Source organism: Atractosteus spatula, chromosome 9, assembly GCF_055471065.1.
Source record: "Atractosteus spatula isolate fAtrSpa1 chromosome 9, fAtrSpa1.hap1, whole genome shotgun sequence".
Lineage (NCBI taxonomy): Eukaryota > Metazoa > Chordata > Actinopteri > Semionotiformes > Lepisosteidae > Atractosteus > Atractosteus spatula.
The window spans coordinates 48523723-48546479 of record NC_142714.1 but is presented as its reverse complement, the minus strand read 5'-3'; the positions used below and the strand labels follow the sequence as shown (position 1 = coordinate 48546479).

Here is a 22757-nt window from a genome sequence, read left to right as displayed (position 1 = left end):
TCAGTTTGCCCAACCCCCTCCACAACGCAAGATTAAAAAGACACGCCGTTCTGTGCGTGACGTCGTGACCACTGTGGATTCGTGAGCAACACAGGAAGCTCTAGTAGGGAACGTGGTGTTACAATCGGTCTGTTGTGTAATATTTCCGAGGCGACTCATCCAGATTGTGCAAACCTCCTATCAATACCTCCCAATGTTTACCTACATAGCTTCTTAAAATGAACACATCCGGTGTATATAAGCAATCGTCAGCCAGCAGCTATATCACTCTGCAACTCACAGCTAGCAAGCACAGCAGGTGTGAGCCTGGCAAGTACCTGGCCAGGAGACGCCTGTGAAAGCTAAGGCTGCTGCTGCTGGAAGAGAAGTTAGAGGGGCCAGTAGGGGGTGCTCACCCTACAGTCTGTGTGGGTCCTAATGCCCCAGAAAGTGATAGGGACACTATACTGTAAAAAATAAAAACCCACTGTCCTTTGGATGAGGTGTAAAACTTGAGTTCCTGACTCTCTGTGGTCATTAAAATTCCCAGGGAATTCCTCAAAAAGAGTAATTGTCCTGGCCAAAATTCTCCCTGGCTTTTACCAATCATGGTCTCCTAACAATTCCAATCTCTGAATTGGCTTCATCACTCGGTTCTCCTCCCCATCATTAGCTGGTGTGTGGTGAGCATGCTGGTGTACTGTGGCTGCTATCCCATTATCCAGGTGGGGGCTGCACATTTGTGGTGGTAGAGGAGAGTCCCCATTACCTGTAAAGTGCTTGTGTCCAGAAAGCACTATATAAAATATGAGGAATTATTCATAGCATAGTAAAATTTCATTTTATGGTGTAACTTTCACTTAACTGGAAGATATTCATTCAAGCACTATTTTCTATGGTATTCTAATGTACATGTTCCGTTAAAGCATTAAAGGACACTTTTTAATCAAAAAAGTTTAATCTTTAATCTAAAAACAGATTATGAATCGATAAGACTGTTACCATCTCCTGCAAGTTTAAAATTTTTTGAAAAACGACATCGTCCCAAACTAATCTGAAAAGTTGCTCCTACCATGGAGGTTACAGAGGAGGAAAAAAAAAATCATTTCATCTTTAATTTAAAACCGAGCAAGTTTATTTAGAAAAAAAATTAAACACTCCTACAAAACAATACAGAAATATATACAGGTATTAATGCAAAATAAAAATTAGTAACAATATGGGGCAAATACAGAAGGCTTCATTTACATCACCAGCTGCCAAACTCAGTCTGACGAGTTTCATAAATCTTCAAGGAAAGGAAGAACAGTACAGAACACTACCCTGAATTCCTTCAGTGGATCTTGTGTTGTTGCAAGTACATCACTTTTAAATACATATACTTTATATACAGCAGCTTCCTTAGATCAGTTGAAGAAAGAGAACTACTTCAGCTTAATTCAGAGGGAAAGGCCAGACTGTGCAGGCCAGGATACCAGGATTAACACTCTCTTACAAGCAGTGCCACAGGACAACTAAGAAATCAGTGACCTCAGTTTAATGTTTCATCCAAATGACATCTGCTGTGGCATTAAGTCTCCTGTCACTATACAGGGGCATTGGTTTGAAAATTCTGGTCCAGAGGGAAAAGCACAACCAACTGGTCTGGTTTTCTATGGAGGTCACCCATACCAGTATGGATCTGGCTAAGCCTTCTTTTGCTTCTCAGCTCAGGTTAACTCAATGCAGAGTTCAATGTCTAATGGCTCACTTCAATGCAGAAAAGCATTTTTTTTTCTTTTCAATGACGAATTAGCCTCTACCAATTTCATTAATCTTTTTTAAAATGCCAACCAGACCTCCAACAGGTGCATTAAATTCAATGAACACAGGGATTTTAATGACAGAAACATACATTTTATACAAAAATATACTATTTACAAAAATAGATTAGGAAAAGAAAGGTTCAGTTCCCCACACAAACAAGCACATTGCTTAGTGCAAAAGTCAGAACCCACAAGAGAGACAGAACAGAAAACTTGAACGGGACAGAAATACAATGGGGATGTACTTCAGCTGTACTTGGGAGTTTACATTTCAACATATAAATACCCTTTGCTGAGCCCAGTTATTACAGGCCTTTTTATCAACTAAAACCATTTGGTCTCAAAATACTGGAATTACAAAAATAGAAGTCACATTCGAGTTATTCATCACCTTTATCATACCTAACAATTAAAGAGCTGATATGTAAGAACACTAACAGCAGAAAGTAGAAAAGGGGAACAGAGGATAAAGCTACTAAAAGCCACTGAACAATGTCTTCCCGTTTAGAGACAACATCATGATTTAGGTTTCAGAAGGACAGCTGCTGTTCATATATTTTTTGTTAAAAGCCCCCAGAATTCTTGAGGGAAGCGTGGAATACTTTGTTGTTCCAAAGCAGGGCTGCCTTAATCACTTTAAATAGTTCCTCTTTCACAGTCAGTGTGATGGGAGCAATGCACTATAACCCATAGGTCTCTCGACACTACACACATTGACACCTTCCCTGTTCAGAGAAGGGACCATACCATATTTTGTACATCACAAAATGCAGAAATGGAAATCGTGACCTTTTCCCAGAGGTCAAGAACATTAGGCCTTCACCTCACATTTTCTGAAAAGTTCAGAAAATAACTGGACCCACAGGCCAAAACACATATACAATATTATACACAGGCTGGGGTGAGATTCAGTGGTTTCAATGGAAACTAGAGTGCTATTCGTGAATAGACTATACACAAGTGCCCATCAATTACAACTGTCAATCAGGAATGATGATTGACAAAGCTCAGAGCCTCCCCCACGGAGATGGCTCTCAGGACCAGTTGGGGTTTGCCTTGGTGGAGATCAAGAAATGACCTTGCTGTAATAAAAATACAACCATCTCTTGCCACCACATCTGATGCAACAGGCCAATCTGAGGAACACGTGATTACTCGCCGTGCCAAGGTAAGAGGCCCGTTTTCAGCTAATCAAGTTTAATGTACATTTTGCCATACTATACACACATAAAATTATCAAGTTAATTTAAAGAGAGATTATACAAATAAGATTTGCATCTGAAGCTATATACAATGAAGACAACCTCACTAAACTTCAATAGTTCAATAAACATATTTACAACTTGAACAATGTTCACTATATGTAAGCACATTAATCCTCCCACTCGGATCCTGCCAACTTCCCACAAGAAACAGATGAAATTAGTTTCACTTGTCATATACATTCATTTTAAGTGATCCATCCATTCATATTAAGTGCACTGGGTGTTATTCAGAACTGGAATATCTAAATTCTTTTTATCTTGTAAGTAAAAACCTAACCTCTTATCTGCAGTTCTCAGACTGCACCTGTGCTTTGACTCCTGCTCCAGTTGTGCCAACATTAGAGAGACACTTTAATACTGCCAAATAACAGCACAGGCCTGTTTGGTCAGATTTCCCCTCATGTAAACATATACATAAGTACATATGTATCTTAAAAATATACATGTATATATATTTACATACATAAGGAAAAATAGTTAATCTTTTTTGGATACCTATCCAAATATTGAAACACTCCCAAACATGGATTGTCAAGCCATAAACGTTACCAGAGAGATGGAAAAACCTTGAGACTTTTGGACGTTTTGATCAGGAATTCTGGGTTGTCACACTGTAAAAGTCTGTATATGTGAGGGAATGACCAGGAGACAGACTAGACGGTCAGACAGGTCTGTTTTGCAATGATCCCTGTCCTTTAGGAGACACTGTTGCTCCTAGGTTTCAGCTCAGATTACAGCTGCTTTTTTCTGAAGTGCATTGTCTCCACATTGCACTGACACAGAACCAAAGCAGGGTTTCGGCACAATCTTTTCCCCTACTCTAAATACCCTTGTGGAGATAATAAAATGCAGACTAGATTCACACACAGATGAGATGCACACTGATGCTATACATGCAGCTAGGTCATGGAGCTGAAAGCCTCTTTTCCATTGCTCGGGGGCTTATAAGGCTGCCAAACCAAAACCGGGTGGTTTAAAGAGGACCTTAAAAAAGGAGATGTTGGCTTATGACAAACTAAGAGATACAGCAGTGCTTACAGCTTTCAGAGACTGCTAATATTCCATTTATTTTTGTAGTAAAGCCAGGCACCTCCACCATTCAGCTCCAGCTAGCATACTGAATGTCCACAAAGCCACAACAATTGCTTTTGCCAGTTCCTTCAAATCTGCCGACCTGCACAGAGGCGGCCCTACCTTTCTATTTCCCAAAACATCAGCTTTGTGCAAAACTGCCAATACTGCAGTGGCTTTGTGTACACACACATGTGTGTATTTTTAAATTAATGAGTTATGCAACACAAGCTACTGTTTGTGAAACAGCCCACCCAGGTCTTAAAACCTCCTAGCAATTCACACACAAATAAATAACTCAATATATACACCAAATACACCGTGCAAATAAATATTACAGAAGACAAACAGTAGGGGATTTGGGGTTGTACTAGCAGTCTTATTCAAGCTAATGGATGTTGTGACTGTCTGGTTCAATGGGATACAGGGGACTCCTTCCCCTCCCCTTTCAGGCAACTGACCCCTCCAGCTCAGAGTCCTCACCCTGGTAGATGGGGGTTTTCGCTCGGAGAGCAGACTCGTATTTCTTGGTGGAAATTTTCTGGGCTTCTGTGCTGTTCCAGATACCGTAGGCAAAATAAATAACAAACCCTGCAGGAGACAGAGAGGTTGAGGATTCGAGTGCAAAAAAATAAACATACAATCACCACTACTAAAATGAGAACAGAAAAAGATGAGGATAATGTACGTTTCACCATCCATCAGTTAATTAAATTGTCTGCCAGTGCTTCAGGGTGCCTGGCTAATTACATCTTAAAGGATCAAGTGTTGACATCTTTCACTAACAAGACCACACTAAGTGATTCAGTTAATAACACTGTATGCATTGTGGGGCAGCCCCAGAGGACTCATTTACTGCCTTAAACAACAGAATCTATTAGTGCCATCACCACTGCCAGGCCAACAGGGAGCTCTGCAGCACTGAAACCACTAATCTGATAACTCAATCACACAGCAAGTGACTAGGCTCAGAGGAACCTGACCTCCTTTCCAACAGTTTATAAAGACAAGCTGTATAGCGGTTTGAAAAGCACTGAGCTCTAGACCACACCTGCTCCAGATCATTGGTTTGGTATGTAGCTTATTGAACAAACAGATATTGGGATATTTTACATATAATCGGCATCGCAGTCTAGTTTTTATTTGCGAATTTAATTCCAAGAACAGGGAAAAAAACCCAAATAAACTCACCTATAGCCATCCAGACAGCAAAACGCACCCAGGTACCCATATCCAGTTGCATCATGAGGTAGACATTTACAAAAATGCTGAGTAGCGGGAGCAGGGGCAGGAAAGGTACCTGTGAACAGAGTCGGTGTGAGAGTGCTTCAGCATTCAAATTACATTACAATAATACATTACAGAATACTGTATTTGCAGTGTAATGTTGTACATTTGCAGAGAGCAAAGACAGAATAGATCTCCCCTTCCCCTTTACCTTGAACGTGAGCGACTCCTTGCTCTCTGGCTGTCTCCAGATGATGACTGTGCAGACAACAGATAGGAGAAACAAGACCACGCACAGTGCTACCCACAGTGGCTCCATGGCCATCACAGCTGACCCCTTCACTGACAGAATACAGCAGAGCACTGTGAACAATGTACCTGCAGAGAGAGGCAGACAGAGAGAGGCTTAATTCCAAGACTGATCTACAGAGACAGAAGAAGCCATAACACATCATGAATCCGTGTAGTGAGAAACTGCAGAAGTCTAAAAGTGAGATACGGGCAGAATCGCCACATGCATGCAGTGCAGGAGTGAGCTGGAGGGCAGCTTACAGATGATGGCAGTGGTGACATAGACGATGGTGCCCGAGGTCTTGGTTGGCAAGTCACAGTTGGGCACCAACAGCAGCCTCATGGTGAACTTCTCCTTCAGTGGCACCGTCTCGGTGGCAAATTCGTCAGCGCTGTCCACTTCAGTCATGGCTGTCTTCTCCCCGGACATATCCACCATCTTCTCACTGTATCTTGGCGTGCTCAGGGTGCCCGGCTGGTACCTGCACAGAAGGCAGAAGAGAGGCATGGCATGCAATTATTCTAACCATCTCCGAGTTTGTGCTGCCTAGAGGTCAAGGTACAAGATGTGCCCTTGTTTACTTTTTCTGTGGATTAGCATGGAGTGTGTACATTTCAAAACACCCCATCTTTCTCATATTCAAGTCCCTAAACCAAACACTGGGATCTATAAAGCAATGTCTGGAGGAGGAGATCTTAAGATTAAGTCACTGACAAAAGAAAAGCATTAGCTTAACTGCATCCTTGTTTACCTTCCTATGAGAAACTGCAGACCTGATCTGTACAGTATACAAATGGGACTACTCACTGAGTAAGCCTCAACTGAAACTCTGAACAGACACCAGTCTTTTGGTATGCGGCGCTGACACACAAGACCTGTGGGGGCAAGGCACTGACCTGAGGATGAGCACACAGACAGCCACCAGTGAGTAGGCCAACAGAGTCCCAATCGACATCAGATCCACCAGGGCAGCCAGCTCGAAGAGGAACGCCATGAGCGCTGTGGGGAGGGATCAGCATTGTAACACGGGCAGGAAAAGAGCCAGACTTACAGACAGACAAAAGGATGGGAGATTCTGCTTGCTCTGTCAACAGGCAGCTTTCTTTTTTTAAAAAATCCATCTTGAGAGAGGACTGAAAACACCTCAGGCAGAGTAAGAGAAACATTTGAGGATACATTCAGAAAGAGAATGTCATCTTGCACAGCGTGTTTTTTAAGTGAAATTTGTAGAGCTGGATTAGAAATAAGAAACACAAAATGAAACGTGGACACATATAAATAAGATCCTTATTAAAAAAGAAAAGCATGATAGAACCAACAGCTAGGGGTTGAGGGCTGAGGCCATACCTGCCACTATTCCAGATACAATGGTAGCCAGCAAGGGGGTCTTGGTCCTCTTGCTCATGCGGGACAGCACACGGAAGAGCAGACCATCCTCAGCCATGGCATAAATCACCCGCGGCATGGGGAACATGGAGCCAAGCAGACTGAGGGAAGGAGATAAACAGATATTGACCATCAGCTCTTCACGGCAGAAACAAAGAAACAGAGCTCAGCTCAGAAGACACCAATTCTGCAGCAACTGACCTGGTGGAGAGGGCACAAAGCGAGCCCACAGCCACGATGTAGCGAGCCGGACCCCAGCCCACGTAACTGAAGGCCTCCGGCAGGGGGCTCTGGGTATTGAGCTTGAAATAAGGCATCATCAGCGTGAGAGCGGCAGACACACCGAAGTAGGCAAAGAAGCAGATGAGCAAGGAGGCCACAATTCCAATCGGGATGGAGCGCTGGGGGTTCTTGGCTTCTTCACCTGGGGAAGAGAAGAGATGTTCAGATGTACAGCTCAAAACAAGGCACCAATGTTCATCAGCCCTTGGGTCCTTCAGGACCATATAAGCTTCTAGATTTTATTCTTCCTCACTTTGGGTGATACAATTTGCTCAACTGTTAACATAGCTTGTCTAACCAAGCACTTTTTCCAAGTCGTAACCACTGAGGGTTTCAAGTACTGTAGCGGTGTGAAAGTCTGCTGTCGGGAGTGTGCAGTGCTCTCCGTACTTGTTGTGGCGATGCAGTCGAATCCCACAAAGGCGTAGAAGCAGGTGGCTGCGCCCGACAGGATCCCGGTGAACCCAAATGGAGCAAAACCCCCGGAGCCAAAACTGTTTTCTATTGCCCTGCAAAAATACATAAATAACATTACCCCTAGTCTATAATTCTGCCATGGAACAGTAGCATTGGTTCTCTCTCCCTGTTGGTAAATGACATGCATCCTCCCAGTCTCCACTCCAGCTCTGACCAGAGACAAGCAGACAGGGAGGCCTAGGGCCTGCTTTCCACAGATCCATTCAGTTCTGCTCTAACTGAGCTATGGGTTAGTTTCCATGTGTCAGACAGAACAGTACAACACAGAGTATTAGAAAACTTTAATGCTCAAGATCCAGATATTCTGCACAAGGCTGAAACAGCCAGACACAGACTCAGATAGTCCCTTAGTCATTTAAGGCCAAAAAAGAGCCCTTAACCCATCCCATAAATACCACAAGGACTCCTTACTCTGTGGTGTTTATGTTGGTGCTGTTCAGAAAGTCCTCCACAGTCAGGTTCCAGTTGTGGACGTTTCCCTTCACAAATCCCGAGATGATGACAAAGCCCAGCACCACCAGGTTGACGCCAGTAAAGATCTTGTTAACCAGCGCAGACTCACTCACGCCAAACGCCAGCAGGCCTGCCGTGAAGGAGAGGGAGAAGGGGTAAGCCGACAGCGCTTCACAGTTGGTGAAGCATGAACCAACATGAAAGCACCCCTGGTGTGGGCGTGTGGGAACGCCAGAGTGGGCGCGCGCACCTGTGAGCAACAGAACAAGAACCAGGGCGAAGATGTCTGGGTATTCGGCAAGCACCCCCTCCACTTTGATGGACATCGAAGCCTTGAAGAAGCTGGAGATCTTCTGCTCCACCAGGTTGTCAAATGTGGAGCTCCAGGCTCGAGCCACACTTGCTGTACCTGAAGAAAGAGGAGTAGGGACTGGTCAGAGAGATATGCACATTACTTACAACCCTCTCAAATAAGAGCCCTTTACAGGATATGACGCCTTTCTGGTCTTCTCTGGACTAGCCAGCAGACCTCTTGGCCATTTCAGTTAACAGTGCCCTAATTCTGCTTTGCTTGCATTCCTTGAACCCAGTCTGTATTACAATTGCAGTATTCATAGAAAACATCCTTCTCAAACCAACATATAGAGTTCACAACTATGCCCCAAATGATCAAAGGGAAGTGACTCAGGTTTAAATGAAATTATGCTTTGTTAGGTATTCAAACAGTTATTCACGTGTGACAAGAGTATACGTACCTATGACATAGGATAGGATTAAGTTCCATCCCGTAATGAAGGCCCAGATCTCTCCCACCGTGACGTAGCTGTAGAGGTAGGCAGACCCGGTTTTGGGTACCCGGGCCCCAAACTCTGCGTAACAGAGCCCAGCCAAGACGGAGGAGAGGGCGGCGATCAGGAAGCAAAGAACGATAGCAGGCCCCGCCTTCTCCCTGGCTACTTCCCCCGCCAGCACGTACACGCCGGCGCCCAGAGTGCTGCCCACGCCCAGAGCGATGAGGTCCAGCGTGGACAGGCAGCGGGCGAAGCGCGTCTCCTCCTCAGAGCAGTCGAGCAGCCGGCGGCGAAGCAGCATCTTCCCGTAGCTTGCGAGGTTCTTACCGGTCATGGTTGCAGCCTTGTGAACACACACCTGAGGGCGGGGGAGAAGGAAACAGTCTGGCTTAAGGGGGGCTGACTTTCAGAAGTCAGGATCATTTAATTCAACCAAAACAAACCCAAAATCTCCACCCAACACTGTGAAGCACTTTACATCTGTAATCCAAATGTTTGGTTTCATCTGATTACCCGAAGGCCCTACCTGTAAATAATTCAGCACTAGCACTAACAGTTGTACTTGTACTTGTACTTCCTTTAAGTTTCTAGGTGCAGTAACTCTTTCTTGTGCCTGGTGTAATTTACCAGAACTATGTTATGTAACGTTTTAAAGTTGGGGAAGTTCCTGGAGAGTTGGCATAAATCCAGTCTGAAGAATGTTCTAGTCCAGGTCTTATGAAACGTTTTTTACAAAACCTGGAATATTCTAAATGTAATAACTCCCGAAGCGGAAGAACATCTCGTTAGAGAGGAAAATAGCAAAACCCTGAAGAAAAAAAATTGCTTCATGTTAACCTGATGACTAGGTGTAACAGCCAGACAAATATGCAACTTGGAATTTAAAGTACGAACACTCCCAAGTCAATTAGCTATTAACTCCTTGTAGAAAGGAGCTTGATAAACAGATGTGACTACTTTTCTCATTATTTCACTATCAATTACAGGAACTGTCATTATACAACTCATTTAATGTATTTTTTTATTCCTTTACTTCACCAGGTAAGCCAACAGAGAACGTTCTCATTTACAACATTACCCGAAAGACCCAGACACAGCAGGACATTCAGTAGAACAACCTGAGAGAAGCCCCCTGCCAGCATGCCAATTACCCCAAGGGTACGATAGATCTTCCGTTCTGACCTGCATGTCTGATATAAAGAATAAGTGCTTGCCACGATAACCTAGTTGTCTAGTTCCATTCCTAAACAAACAAGAATTTGCTTTACATTATACAAATAGTGCATACTACAGTCAACAGTGACCCCCTCACCTATCTGCTGTTGTTCTATTACCTTAAAACTAACTTAACACAAATTCCTATATATAATACACTTGTATATAAAGGAGCCCTTAATACAGGTGCTCATTTCATTTGAGCTACACACCTTCAGTCATACCTGTGGGTCACAAATACCCTATTTAAAGAGTACTGTTTCTGCACACAGAAATTTAGAGACTCTCCTCAACTTGCTTATTGGTATCTCTCACTAAATGGCTCTTAGTAGTTGTTCAACCAATGATGAACAGACACAGGGGGAATGGCAGTATCAGACATGACAAAAAGAAGTGCTTTTTTTTCTTCTGGTTATACTTCAGGTAACACATCTGCATAAGAGCAGTTCTGAAACTCAGAAACTGGTACAGGCATGACACCAATTATAAATCCAGTCTGACCCTTTTGAGAGCTGAAAGCAAATTTACAAATTTTGCCCCAGATAAAAAAACTGAAATCAACTAGACTGTAACTGACAACTCAGCTGGAACAAAAACCACAAGACAGTTGTTTTCCTCCAGGACCTGTTCTGGGAACCTCTGGTCTATATAAAAATAAACGATGCAAGGTTTGAAGCTACTGGTATTTCATCTCTAGTAACACTATTGTGCGATGTGAATCTTGAGACAAACGTGATTCCACCTCTGCTTCACATGGTAAAGTGAGTGGCTCTGCGCCGTCTAAAACCTGTGCATCTCCGTCAAGGAGAAGAAAGTGTAAGTTGCTTTACACAGTCCCTGCCTTTGAAGGTCTCTGAAAAAGGATGTAAACTTTGCCTTATCTTAATAGTTCTGTTTAAATGCTGAAAATTGAGCTGACAGATACTTCTTATTTAAGGCAAAGACATTTGAAATACAAGAAAGCAAATCATGAAATGCTGAAAAGCCAGAATAATGTATACTCTACAAAATAACGTCTCAGTATTGTATTTGTTGACAAGTCATTTTGAAATATTTCATGAGGGATGGGAGAACCAAAATATTGTCGAGAGCTAAATCAGTGACAGTGGAAAAGAAAGAGACAAAATCATCAGTTACTGGTAAGATCCCCAAGCATTTGTTTTAGTGGAGTAGTATAAAAAAACCAACAGCCAAACTACCTTTCCAAAGGAGCATGCACTAAAACAAAGCTGAAAAAACAGATATTACCAGATTTCAAGTTGTGTTCCCAGTCGCTACAGGTGTGGCAAGTTTTACAGCAGCTTGCTAAATAGGTCTTTCTCTCTGGCAATATATTCTTCCTCTGCTCACATCCTTTATAAGCCTTACAGTTATATAGGCACTTCCTCTTACATGAAAACAGTTGTAAACACAAGGGGAGGAGTGACTGAACCTGAAGCGACATTTTTTGGCACAGGAGGAGATATCCAACCCAGATGTCTCAAAAGACAGGTGGATGCAATTCACCATTATATGGTTGCTGAAGTGTTTTTAAATATGCAGTATAAAATCTTACATTTCAATCAAGACATGTTTACCAACCACCAAGAGAACCAAGTAGTAAATGGTTTAAAACATGTTTAATTCAAGCAGAAAAATTAGTCTGACTCCATGCATTAAACTACAAGGCTTGTATGACATTTATCAAACCTGAATCTCAAAAGCAGCACTCAGGCCTGCTGCCTAACTGCTGTTCATCTGGATTTAAAGAATGGAGAAGGGTCAAACACCTCGGCTCTCTCTAACCAGGAACCACCTGCCATGCAAGGGATATCACTCTTCCTGATCGGTACAAGATCACAACGGCATGATGCATTTTTTCCCCCCAGAAATTCTTCCTGGAAGGATTGAGTGAGGCAACACATTCCTAAGTAAGACAATACTTCTGATTCCCACCAGTGCTCACTGTACTTCCTTATGTGCAACAAAGCAATTATACAACTTAGACAAAACCAAACACCAGAGAGTCAGAGAGGCCTGTTATTGTGCCAAGTACATAAAGAGAACAGAACTCGGAGTGGCTTTGTGATGGTGAATGCAAGCCCTGACATAGTCAAATGCCAGCAGCCATATCACCCTGCAACTCACAACTGGCAACCCACTGAAGCTCAGCAGGTGTGAGCCTGGTCAGTACCTGGATGGGAGACCTCCTGGGGAAAACTAAGGCTGCTGCTGGAAGAGGTGTTAGTGGGGCCAGCAGGGGGCACTCACTGGGTCCACGTGGGTCCTAATGCCCCAGTATAGTGACAGGGACACTATCCTGTAAACAGGTGCCGTCCTACGGATGAGACGTAAAAACCGAGGTCCTGACTCTCTATGGTCATTAAAAATCCCAGGGCGTTTCTCAAAAAGTGTAGGCGCCCTGGCCAAATTTCCCATTGGCCCTTACCAATCATGGCCTCCTAATAATCCCCATCTATGAATTGGCTCCATTACTGTGGTCTCCTCCCCACTGAGAGCTGATGTGTGGTGAGTGTTCTGGCGCACTATGGCTGCCGTCGCATCATCCAGGTGGATGCTGCACATTGGTGGTGGTGGAGGGGAGTCTCCATTACCTGTAAAGCGCTTTGAGTGGAGTGTCCAGAAAAGCGCTATATAAGTGTAAGCAATTATAATTAATATTAATGTGATGTACAGTTCATCCGAAATAAGCAACCACAGGCAAAACAGTTTGTTTCCTCACAACAGAATGAGGAAACAGCAACACAACTTTCTGCTACACTGAAACTCTTGGCAGCTGTTGCAACATAAGCATAAATGCAATCCTCTTGCTCTAAAGAGACCCAGTTCCCCCTCCAGGGCTAAAATGAGTTTGTGCAGGGGTGGATTCTGCCGTGTAGGTCTACCCACGCAGACATAAGATCACAACAGACGGGTAGAGTGTGGTATAACCGGTAAAACACGCAGAAAACTAGTTTACAATATTTTGCAATTGCTTTGCATTTCAGAGCTCCGTCACAATTTAATGAAGACACACCCAATTATTGTTGGATTAACCACAGTATTATAGTGGTCAACGCCCAAACACTGTTTCAAAATCAAACTACAAATCCATACACAGTTCTCTGCTTTTATCTATGTACCCTGTTTAGGGATTGATATGAAAATTTAGGTTTTCAAAATCATTCAGATCACACTCCCTGACTTGGACCTGTAACTATAAACAGTGAAGAGAGCTCTATTTCAGCACCAGTGTGGAGACTCCTATCAGGATACCTCAGATTTCGTACAGAATCCAAGAAGGCGGCCTTTCCCCTTTTTCAAGTAGGACATTTTTTCAACATGTGATGTTTTTTAAAAAAGGGTAGGAGGTTTAACGTGTTTCACTGCTAAAGCAGGAAGATGCCAAGTGGAAAATCCATAAATCCCTACTGGACTACAGCTCTACCTGAACTGTAACCATCACCTTTAATCACAGATCCAGGACACCTAGAGGCCCAGGTTATATGTGTGGTCAGCACACTTCACCCACCCCAGCCAAACTCTCCTTCTCATCCTCTCCACTTGCCCACACTGAGGTCCTGCAAACAAGTCCTCATTCTGTACACCACTGCCAGCTGGCACAGGGTCAGAGGGGAGACTGAACTCTCTGCCACAGACTTTGCTCTGTGGGGAACAAAAGCAGGAAGAAAAGGAGAGCTTTGTTGTGGAAGAGTTATTTGAGCACACAGGATGAAATGCCAAGGCCTTTTGTGACAAATCCCGACTGCTGTTGCCCCAATCCTACCTTCAATGCCCCCCTGGCCAAATGGAAGCAGAAGAAGAAAATGGGAGTCTAGAAGCTCAGTGCAGAAAGACAGAAGCACTCGAGAGAGCAAAAGGTCCCCCACAGTGTGGAAGAAAGAACGGTAGTTTGTTCCTTAACAGGAGGAATCCTTAACAAGTGGATCCTTTCACAAAGTAACTGGATGAGGTACTTGAATTAATGAGCAACCCAGAAACCAAGATGGGTTATTCCTGCATAACAACATCAACCAGAGTCACCTGAGATTTCAAGTGCTAAGGACAAACAGGTTAAGGGGTAGCATCCTTCAGGTTTCCACGGCAACAAGCCATACCACACAACTGCTGCTTTGCGTCTGGATTGCCAGGCATTATGAAATGCAATAAATGGATAATTTCTCTGCACAGGAGGGCAGCTGGATATGCCATACCAATTAGAAACCCCTTGCTGTTTTTGTGCATTTCAAAAGGAAGCTGTGGCATCAGTACAGAGTTACAGGAAGACTCAGTCTCGTCACTACATCCCTTTTCACATTCTGAGAAATATTTCAAAATACAGTGCAGTCCCAGCAACACAAAACAAGAACTGACACTTCCAGGGGAAGGTGGTGACCAGAAACAAAACATTCTGCAGCAGTAAACCCTTCCGTAATAAACTAAAGGCTGACCTGAAGTCACTGGTGCAATGGTTTGACCAATAGTTCACTTTTTTCTAATCTACAACACTGCTATTAGGCTCCTTTTGGAAAAAAAAAGATACTTCCAGATATTAACTGAATTCTTCCCTTACCCACTAGCAATGTGGATTTGTGAAAATTATTTCCAAGCAGGGTCTCTGGTTACTGATGTCCACAATGAGCAACTGCTGGGAAGGGTTAAAGCCGAAAACAGAAGCAGATGCTCTCCTTGACAAGATATCTGCACGCAATCATTGGCAAGGCTGCAAGAACATGTATTCAAAACATACAGCAGATGTACAGGCACAGAGGGTGAAAAAGTAAAACAGGGGATGACAGGTTCACCCATCCTTCACAGGAAAGCTGCTCATTCCTGGTGTGGGCCACAGCAACAAGAAGCTCGTCCCAGAAGCACTGGGCACAAGGCAGGGCATCACAGGTCATGCACACACACAAAAGAGAAACCAGTTAAACTATCCAGGGTGTCTCTGGTGCCCCAGAGCACCTAAAAAACAACTTTGTAAACAGATGACCCTGCGTGGAGGCTGTGTGGAGTTATGAAGGGAACCAGGAGTGCTCAGAGAAGGCAGCAGGCAGACACAGGGGGCCATTGAACTTCAAAGAAACAGAAAGGCTGAGGGAAAAAAACAGCACAGATCTCACAGAAGCCATGAAGTGCAATTAAAGTAGGGTGCTTCATATCACATGCCCTTCTGTTTGCTCACCTCCCTAGTGCTCAAGCTGCTGCTATCAGAAGGCAGCTTTCAAGGTTGTGCTGATTAAGAGAGCCTCTCTGTTCCTGAAGAGCAACCGCCTGTGACGCCCAAAACTACGTCAGCACGCTTCAAGATGAAAAAACAAACACAGAGGTCCTCTTCCCACACTCTGAGTGGAGGGGGATGAGGCAGAGAAATGCAGAAATATAAGCTGTCATACAGATGGGGTGCAACACTTAAAACACTCAGGTCCAACTCAGCACGGTGCTGCTCTGCAATCGTTTCAGAGGGGACCAGATTCAAATCCTGAAAGGCACTGGAGAAGACAAACCAGCAGGCCTTTTCTGAATCAACAGGAGGTACTCCTTTATGCAAGAGGACGTGGGAGTAACAGGCTACCCAGCCGTGTTGTTGAAGCCGATATCCTGTCTTCTTTCAATTAGTAGCCGGTTGAGATCCCCAGATCAATTAGCTACGTGTACAGAATGGCCTGCTCACGTTTTTTTCTTATGTTCCGTCAGCAAGTTTTCCATAGTGCTCCCACAACAACAGGTCTTTAAGCTAGCATTACAAAAAGCAGTACTTGCTCTCTAGATCTCGGTTTACCATAGAAGGTCATCTTGCCTCTGAAAGAAGCTGACATTTAAAATACAACACCTCTCGAGCGTGTCAGTGGCAATTACAATCGAAATGCCAGAGCAAGGGTACAATAAAACAAAAACACAGAAAAGATTCCAAGAGTGGTAAGGCCCAATATCTGTGATATCTGTGGGATAAGAAAAAATTCTTATCCCTGTAATTACCCTCAAAGTAAAGAATGGGGCAGATATCAACAGTTCAGTCATCCTTTGAATCAGTTTTAATTTAACACAGCTATATGCTTACAATACAAGTCAGGTGTGCAAGATGCTCTTAACAGCCAGAAGCATTAAACACTTTCAAAGCTCCACACACACCAAGGTAAGCCACCAGCCCGACTTCCTGAGGCTAAAACGGAAAGATCTCTGGCTTTTAACCAACTTAGTACTACAGGCCACTTCATGGCCGTGTGGGAATGGAAACATGCAGGTAAGAATGTGGAATCATCTGACTGGCATCTCAGTGCAGACGGATGAATTTTTAAACAGCCAGGATAACTGATACTTTCGCAACTGGCTCGCTTGAGGGGAGAGGGGATAAAAAGCTTACGTGCAAAAACTCTGTACATGCAGCTGCCTTTGTTCATCTGCTAGCACAGACTGCTCTGTACCACAGACAGACAGAGCCGGCAACGCATAAAAAGATGGGAGGGTTTGTAAAAATGCGTAAGCAGCACATCAAGCTTCAGTTTCCGCAGTGACCTGTTATGACAGGATTGCTTAAGGCCCAGCTGGCACCTCCAGCAAGACAACACACAGACAGCTCCACCACAACAGACACTGTTTAGTAAATTGACAATTTTGTTTGTTTGTATATTAGTTTTGTGGCATAACCAAATCGTCATGTTGCACGTTCAGTGTTTACACACGAGACGGAGGCCATCAGGGTCTACAACTGTAGCTGAGGAGCTGTCTGTGGATTGAGTAAAAGTTTACAGAAGTTTGACCAACATAAAAAAAACAAGAGCTGCGCATGTCTGCTGGGATAGGGTGGCTGTGCATCTAGGCAAATTGCCTGCCACAACGAGCCTGACTGGAAATGCCAACCTCGCGTCACCTGAGAGCAGAGCCCATTTATAAAGCTTTCTGCAACCCATGCAGAAGGGATCTAAAAATATATCCTTTTAATTAAAGAAACTTTCACCGCCCACAAAGTGACCTTGACCCCTCCCCACAGGGCCCACGCGAAGGACACAAGGGGATTATGTCCCAAATGACTCTGTCCGCAGGTCAGACACTCACTACGTGCACAGATTCTCGCCGTCTCGAAGAAGGAATGCTTTAAATCCCACAAAGCCTCCCTGTATGCGATAATCACCTGGCCCCTTCAACTCCTGGCCTGCTTCATGATGCAGAGGCTGCCGTGGCAGGACGGCGCACGCCCTCCCTCACATGAAACCACACAGAGCCCGCAAAACAATGAGGCCATAATTAGTACCTGGCTGGACTGTTCGATTTACTGTTGTATCTACTCCCACTCTCTCTATGCTCAGGAAGGCAGTAAATGTTGCGCTACTGCAAGGACATTATTTTGATAACAGCCAACGCAGAATCAGTACAGCCCGTCCCATTCTTAGCGCCAAAGTAACAATAAACAGTCCAAGACTAACAGATGTTTCAAAGCAAAAGTAACATTTTAAAGGAAAAACTTGGCATGCAGTGAAGTACAGTTTGCTTAGCTTGCTCTAAGTCAGAGTATCAAGACCACACCAAGCACTGCAGTGCTAATTCAGGTCTTGCTACAAAGCCCTGTAGACAGATCAGGGCGAAGTGATCTGAATGGGGAGTCCCACGCTGAAACAAGACTATTACCCCACTAGCATTAGCAGGATTTTTGCCGTTTCACTTTAAAAGCAGCCTGTGCACTCTTCTGCTAGCTTCACCAGTGCAGGTCTGCTTGACAAACTAGAAGCGAAGCACTTATTAAAATACAGCTCAGCTGCAACGCTGCAATTGAGAACTCACTGTTAGATTAGTTTGCCCCCCACTTTCCTTTCACACCTCTCTATCTCAAGAATGTCCTTCTTAAAGGTGCTCCTTGCCGCCTGTGTACAAGTCAGAAAGGCGGCTTTCAGACCCTTCTGTTTGGTCACTATGGTTACCCACAGCATTCCAGCAGCTTGCTAGATGCCTTGAAGTCCTCAGCCCTGAGCTCTTTTCTTCAGATGCAGTTATCAGTAACTTCCGGGTCCTCAACACCATAGCAATAATAATAACTAGAGGCACTCTTTTGGCAGTCAGTGAACTGATCCAATTCCAATGCACTTTCGCTCAAAGACTGTAATCAAATTAATTTGGTGTCAAACTCAGAAACCACCATATGCAACCCCTTTCCCTCACCGGCTACATTTTGTAGGACCTGGTAAGAGGAACGAACCAGTTTTGTTAGTGACACTTTATACTGAGTTGTATAAATATCTGATCAATGCAGGCAAAGCTTCCTGAATGTGGAATGCAGCTCTGCTGGGACTGTTTGAGGGGGACAGAGGCAGGGGACACACTTGGACATCCCAGCATGAACCAGCCCTGCGCACCACTACCATCATAGACGCAGCCTCCAGCAGCCCCAGCAGGTCTGGGAGTGGAGAAACTGACTTTGTTTCTTCTCGATCATTAGAGCATCTTGGTATGAGTCTAATCAACAGGAGTTCTACCTACTTTAGAAAAAGTACTGTAGGTTAAAACCCTACTGTATGTTTTTAATTGTATAAGCTCCCCTAACCGAATTCCATGCAACTAGTTATGGAAATTATGGTACTGAACTTAAACCTAATAAATTCAATACGATAAAAATGAAATTACCTTTATAAAAGACACTTTAAGAAGGTAAAACAGCCTAACTTCACTAAATTGACCAGCCCTAGAGACTGTATTCTTCAGACTCATTCATATAACAGACCACTACACTCATTCAACAGGATACACTTCCTTCCTCGGCAATGTCCTGCTATCCAAGTGACTCTAGAGCACTGTACTGTCTGATCACTTGCCCAGTTCAGCTATGCTGGGCGTAAGGACTTCCTACACTAAGGACTTGCACTCTGCGCAGCCCACACTGAAACAACACAGCTGCAAAGTCTGTAAAAGGAGTAATCCATCGTTGCACATCTACAGTAATAATGAACCAGCAGTCTAGAGAATCTGAATCTTCTTGCATTCTCTATTCCAGATGCAGGATCTATCAGCATTCTCCCTTCCAGGTCTGGCCCTGGAAAAGCCACAGCTCACACTCAGTATTCTGACCATGAGCACCCCGAGAAATGTGCTCTTTAATGCTGAGAGGACAGTTGTATAACATGTTTTTTTTCCACTTCTGTGAACATCCAAACAGAGGACAGCAGACAAAAGAGCTCCATACAAGACCCCTCCATCCCTTGAAAAACTCCGATCACAGCTGATTTAGCACACTGATACTGCAGTTGGCTTGCGAGCCAAACTTCATTCACCACACTTTTGAGAATGTCTAGTTGTAGACAAAGCTTCTCAGGCTCCACTGTGTCTGCGGGTTAAAAAAAAAGATTTGAAGCTACAAACAATGTGTGAGGTCCTCCAAGCCAAAAATCAAAGCAGCAGAACATTCTGTGCCTATACCCCAGTAATACACTGCCAAGCTTCCCAAAGCTCTCCCTCCGTTTCTCTGCGGGCAAGCACAAGAGATCTTTAATTGCATCCCAGTCACAGACCTTCATACTGCTGGTAAACAATTTGCTCTGCTGGTCCGATATCCACATTTTTCCTACACTTCCCAGGCGTATCCCAGCAGCCGAGCCCGGCTCAGCCTTCCCAGCCACTAGCGCACTCCTGCTGCCAGCGTGGCTGTGCGAGAGCCAGGGCGATTTAAAAAAAGGAGAATGGAAATCTGCACTACAGAAGGCAGCTCTGTACGAAGAGCCCTTTTAAAGCAATGCCAAGAAAGCAGCGACGTGCAAAAAGACCAGAGCCCCCTCACTTTGCTTCATCCCTTTCGGATGAAAAACGGCTCTGTGTGGAATAGAAAGACAAGAGACCGCAGAAGGGCAGATCAGCCTGACATGGCCATTAATTACGAGCACTGTGGCGCGGGGTTAAAATAAACCACTCTCCCGATCTCAAACGTGTGAAGAACATCCTGCACATTTTACCATTACTGGAAGAGCCCGAGGTCCTTTTTTCCCCGTGACTGGACCCTGAAACGCACTGGAGAAGAGGGGGAGGAAGCTGAAAACTCGTTTCTCTTTGCCACGCTGTGTTGAAGCCGACAGTGGGAGGGGAAAGATCCCTACCACGATTATTCGACTGGACATTCCAGTTCCTAAACACTTCATTTTTAACGTTTAATAAACTCCTAACGTTTCATGCACGGCGATCCTTAAAGAAAGTCACAGCACTCCTCTTAAACAAGTTCCCACCAGAATGTCATTTTGAGACAACGTACTGTTTTTGTTTAGCTCCATAACTATTCTGCTCTCCCTTTTAATTCTCAAATTCTTGGTGCAGCACATTCTCTTATCGAGGATAAATCTACTTTACTCCGCGGGCTAAATTCTGTAAATATGCAAAGTTATTTTACACCGAAAGCCCGCTGTGCACTAAGGCAGAGGCAAACTCCGTCAGCGCTGGCTGATGTAACTCTCAGCTTTTTTTGCAGAAGCCGGATGTGGAACGTGTCTAAGCCGAAAGTGTTCATGTTATTAACAGCTAGTTTTGCTTTAGATACTTGCAGTTCAGCTCCGATTCGGCGGCTACGTGAAAATCTGAACATAAAAAGCGGGAGACGGTTAAGGTGGGGGGCAGGAATGTCATTAATTACTTTTTAAATATATATATATACACACACTAAGCGCTCTAGTAAGGTTATAAGCCCTGGCACGCGGAGTGGAAAAACCGACAGCAACGACGTGAAAAAATGTGCCCCCTTTTTTTCCCCCGCTCATTTCTTGCGACCGAAACAAGTAGCTAGCCCATGTTAAATCCCTTTCATGTGCCTTAACTTGGCGCCCAAATCAATGATCTGCCGCGTTAATTTTAATCCGGTGCTTTACAGTATAATTACTAAAGCACCCAGGACAAATCCAGCCCCGTGATCAGGGCATATTTAGAAACTGCCCCCCCAGTCGCCACCCTTCTCTCGCTTTCACGATGTGGCACTGAATTAAATTACACACAGCCTTCGCTTGCGGAGCTGGTAGGAGACATCCAAACAAAGGAAACTATCGACTTCTTTTCCTCGTCGGCACGGAGAATCAGCCGTAGGTGGAGAAAGTACTCGCCCCCCCCCCCCATCCACCCCCTCTCCAGGTTTCGTTCGCCGTCTCGGCCCCGAAAAGGCTTGAGGTGGCTTGGTAGCACTCGAAAACCGACGTAGAGCAAACCAACAAAAGGAAAAACACAGCAGTTCCAGATCCCGATTCATGATCAATACCGCGTTAACGAGCGGGGGCGCCGACAGACACGCGGCCCGCGGAGGAAGAAACGCGCCTCGGAAAGGGGCACGAGAGCGGCCGGCTTTCAAACTAGTAACGGGCGAAAAGCTTGTCCGTCCTCACCTAAAATACCCCCACGGGAGACAACCCCCACGGTTTTAGTTCACTCTCCCCTGAGCTCCCTCGTCCCCACACGCGTGGGGTATACGGAGACAAAAAAAAACTCGACAGTTTTCACCGGTTATGGTCTGCCGGGAGTAGTAAACGAACGTCTCCGCCGACACCAGCGAGCGGTCATTTGCTCGCATGAGTAACTCTGATTGTAAACCTGGAGTACGTTGCGTCAGAATTTTTTTTTTCTATTAAAAAAAAAAGGCCAGAGAGGAGATGTTCCGTTTTTTAGGCGCCCTTCGATTTTTTTTTTGGGTGGGAGGAAGACGACGACGAGTAAGAACGAAACAGTCACGAAACAGCGGGATTTCTTTTTTTTTTTTCGATTTCAGACCTGAGGAGTTCGGTTACCTTTCCAGACGGTTGAAAGTAGCCAGGGACAAGTCGGATTTCTTCAGCAAAAAGGCGGGGGGGGGGCGCGGAGAGGAGCCCGGCGACCTGCTGCGTCTGTCAGCGGTTAGTGAGTGGCTCCGGCCGGCTCGCTCCGAGTTTAAAACCGAGATCGGGTTTCACGAGGAGGGGCTCGAGGATCTGTTTTGTCAACAGACGTACGTAGAGGAGGCGTCGCGGTGACGTCAGGAGGGCCTCCGAGCCGGGGAGGGTGCAGAAGCTGTTCCATTCATGAATGTGGCTGGATCTTTTTTTTTAAAGAGAAAAAACAACGGATCAGAAATTACTGGTTAACGCCGGACAGTAAAAATATATATATATATCTGCTAACGAAGGGGGGGGGGGGGGAATTTAAATAAATCTTGCATTGGAAAAAAAACCAGTCTGACACCAGAGCAAATCAACGAATTTGGCAACTGCAACGGCGATGGAAGAAGAGCCTTTGGAATCATTGTCTTCTCATTAATTTATTTTTTCGGGTGTATACTTTAACCGATAAGAAACTACCCGACCCTTGACGTCTGACTCGAATCGCCTGTATTAATAATACCTCCGCCACGTGGTTGCGGTATCGTTTACAAACCGTGAACAGCCCAGAGAAAAACTGAAGCACGCGCTTGTGTTGTGTAGCAAACCGATGCAACCCAAGACCACTAAGGGCTTTATTTATAATTCAGTATTTTATTGAAGAATAGTCATTGGCGGTTGGTACTGTATTTACGTATGCAGTTTTAACACGACTGGCGTTTTAATAGCCG

At 44.6% G+C, this 22757-nt stretch overlaps 1 protein-coding gene across 1 annotated transcript; it reads right to left on the bottom strand.

Annotated features, from left to right (window-relative positions):
• Positions 1-1091: 1091 nt before the first annotated feature.
• On the bottom strand, positions 1092-22113 carry LOC148828715 (cationic amino acid transporter 3-like). The gene is made up of 12 exons (XM_088925414.1): positions 21961-22113; positions 8993-9386; positions 8488-8646; positions 8196-8367; positions 7698-7816; positions 7227-7449; positions 6987-7126; positions 6536-6638; positions 5900-6120; positions 5559-5725; positions 5312-5420; positions 1092-4711 (listed from the first exon to the last, which is right to left on the bottom strand). Exons 2-12 carry the CDS (start codon positions 9360-9362, stop codon positions 4569-4571), a joined length of 1926 nt encoding a protein of 641 aa, XP_088781540.1. The 5' UTR covers positions 9363-9386; positions 21961-22113; the 3' UTR covers positions 1092-4568.
• Between the last annotated feature and the right edge of the window lie 644 nt (positions 22114-22757).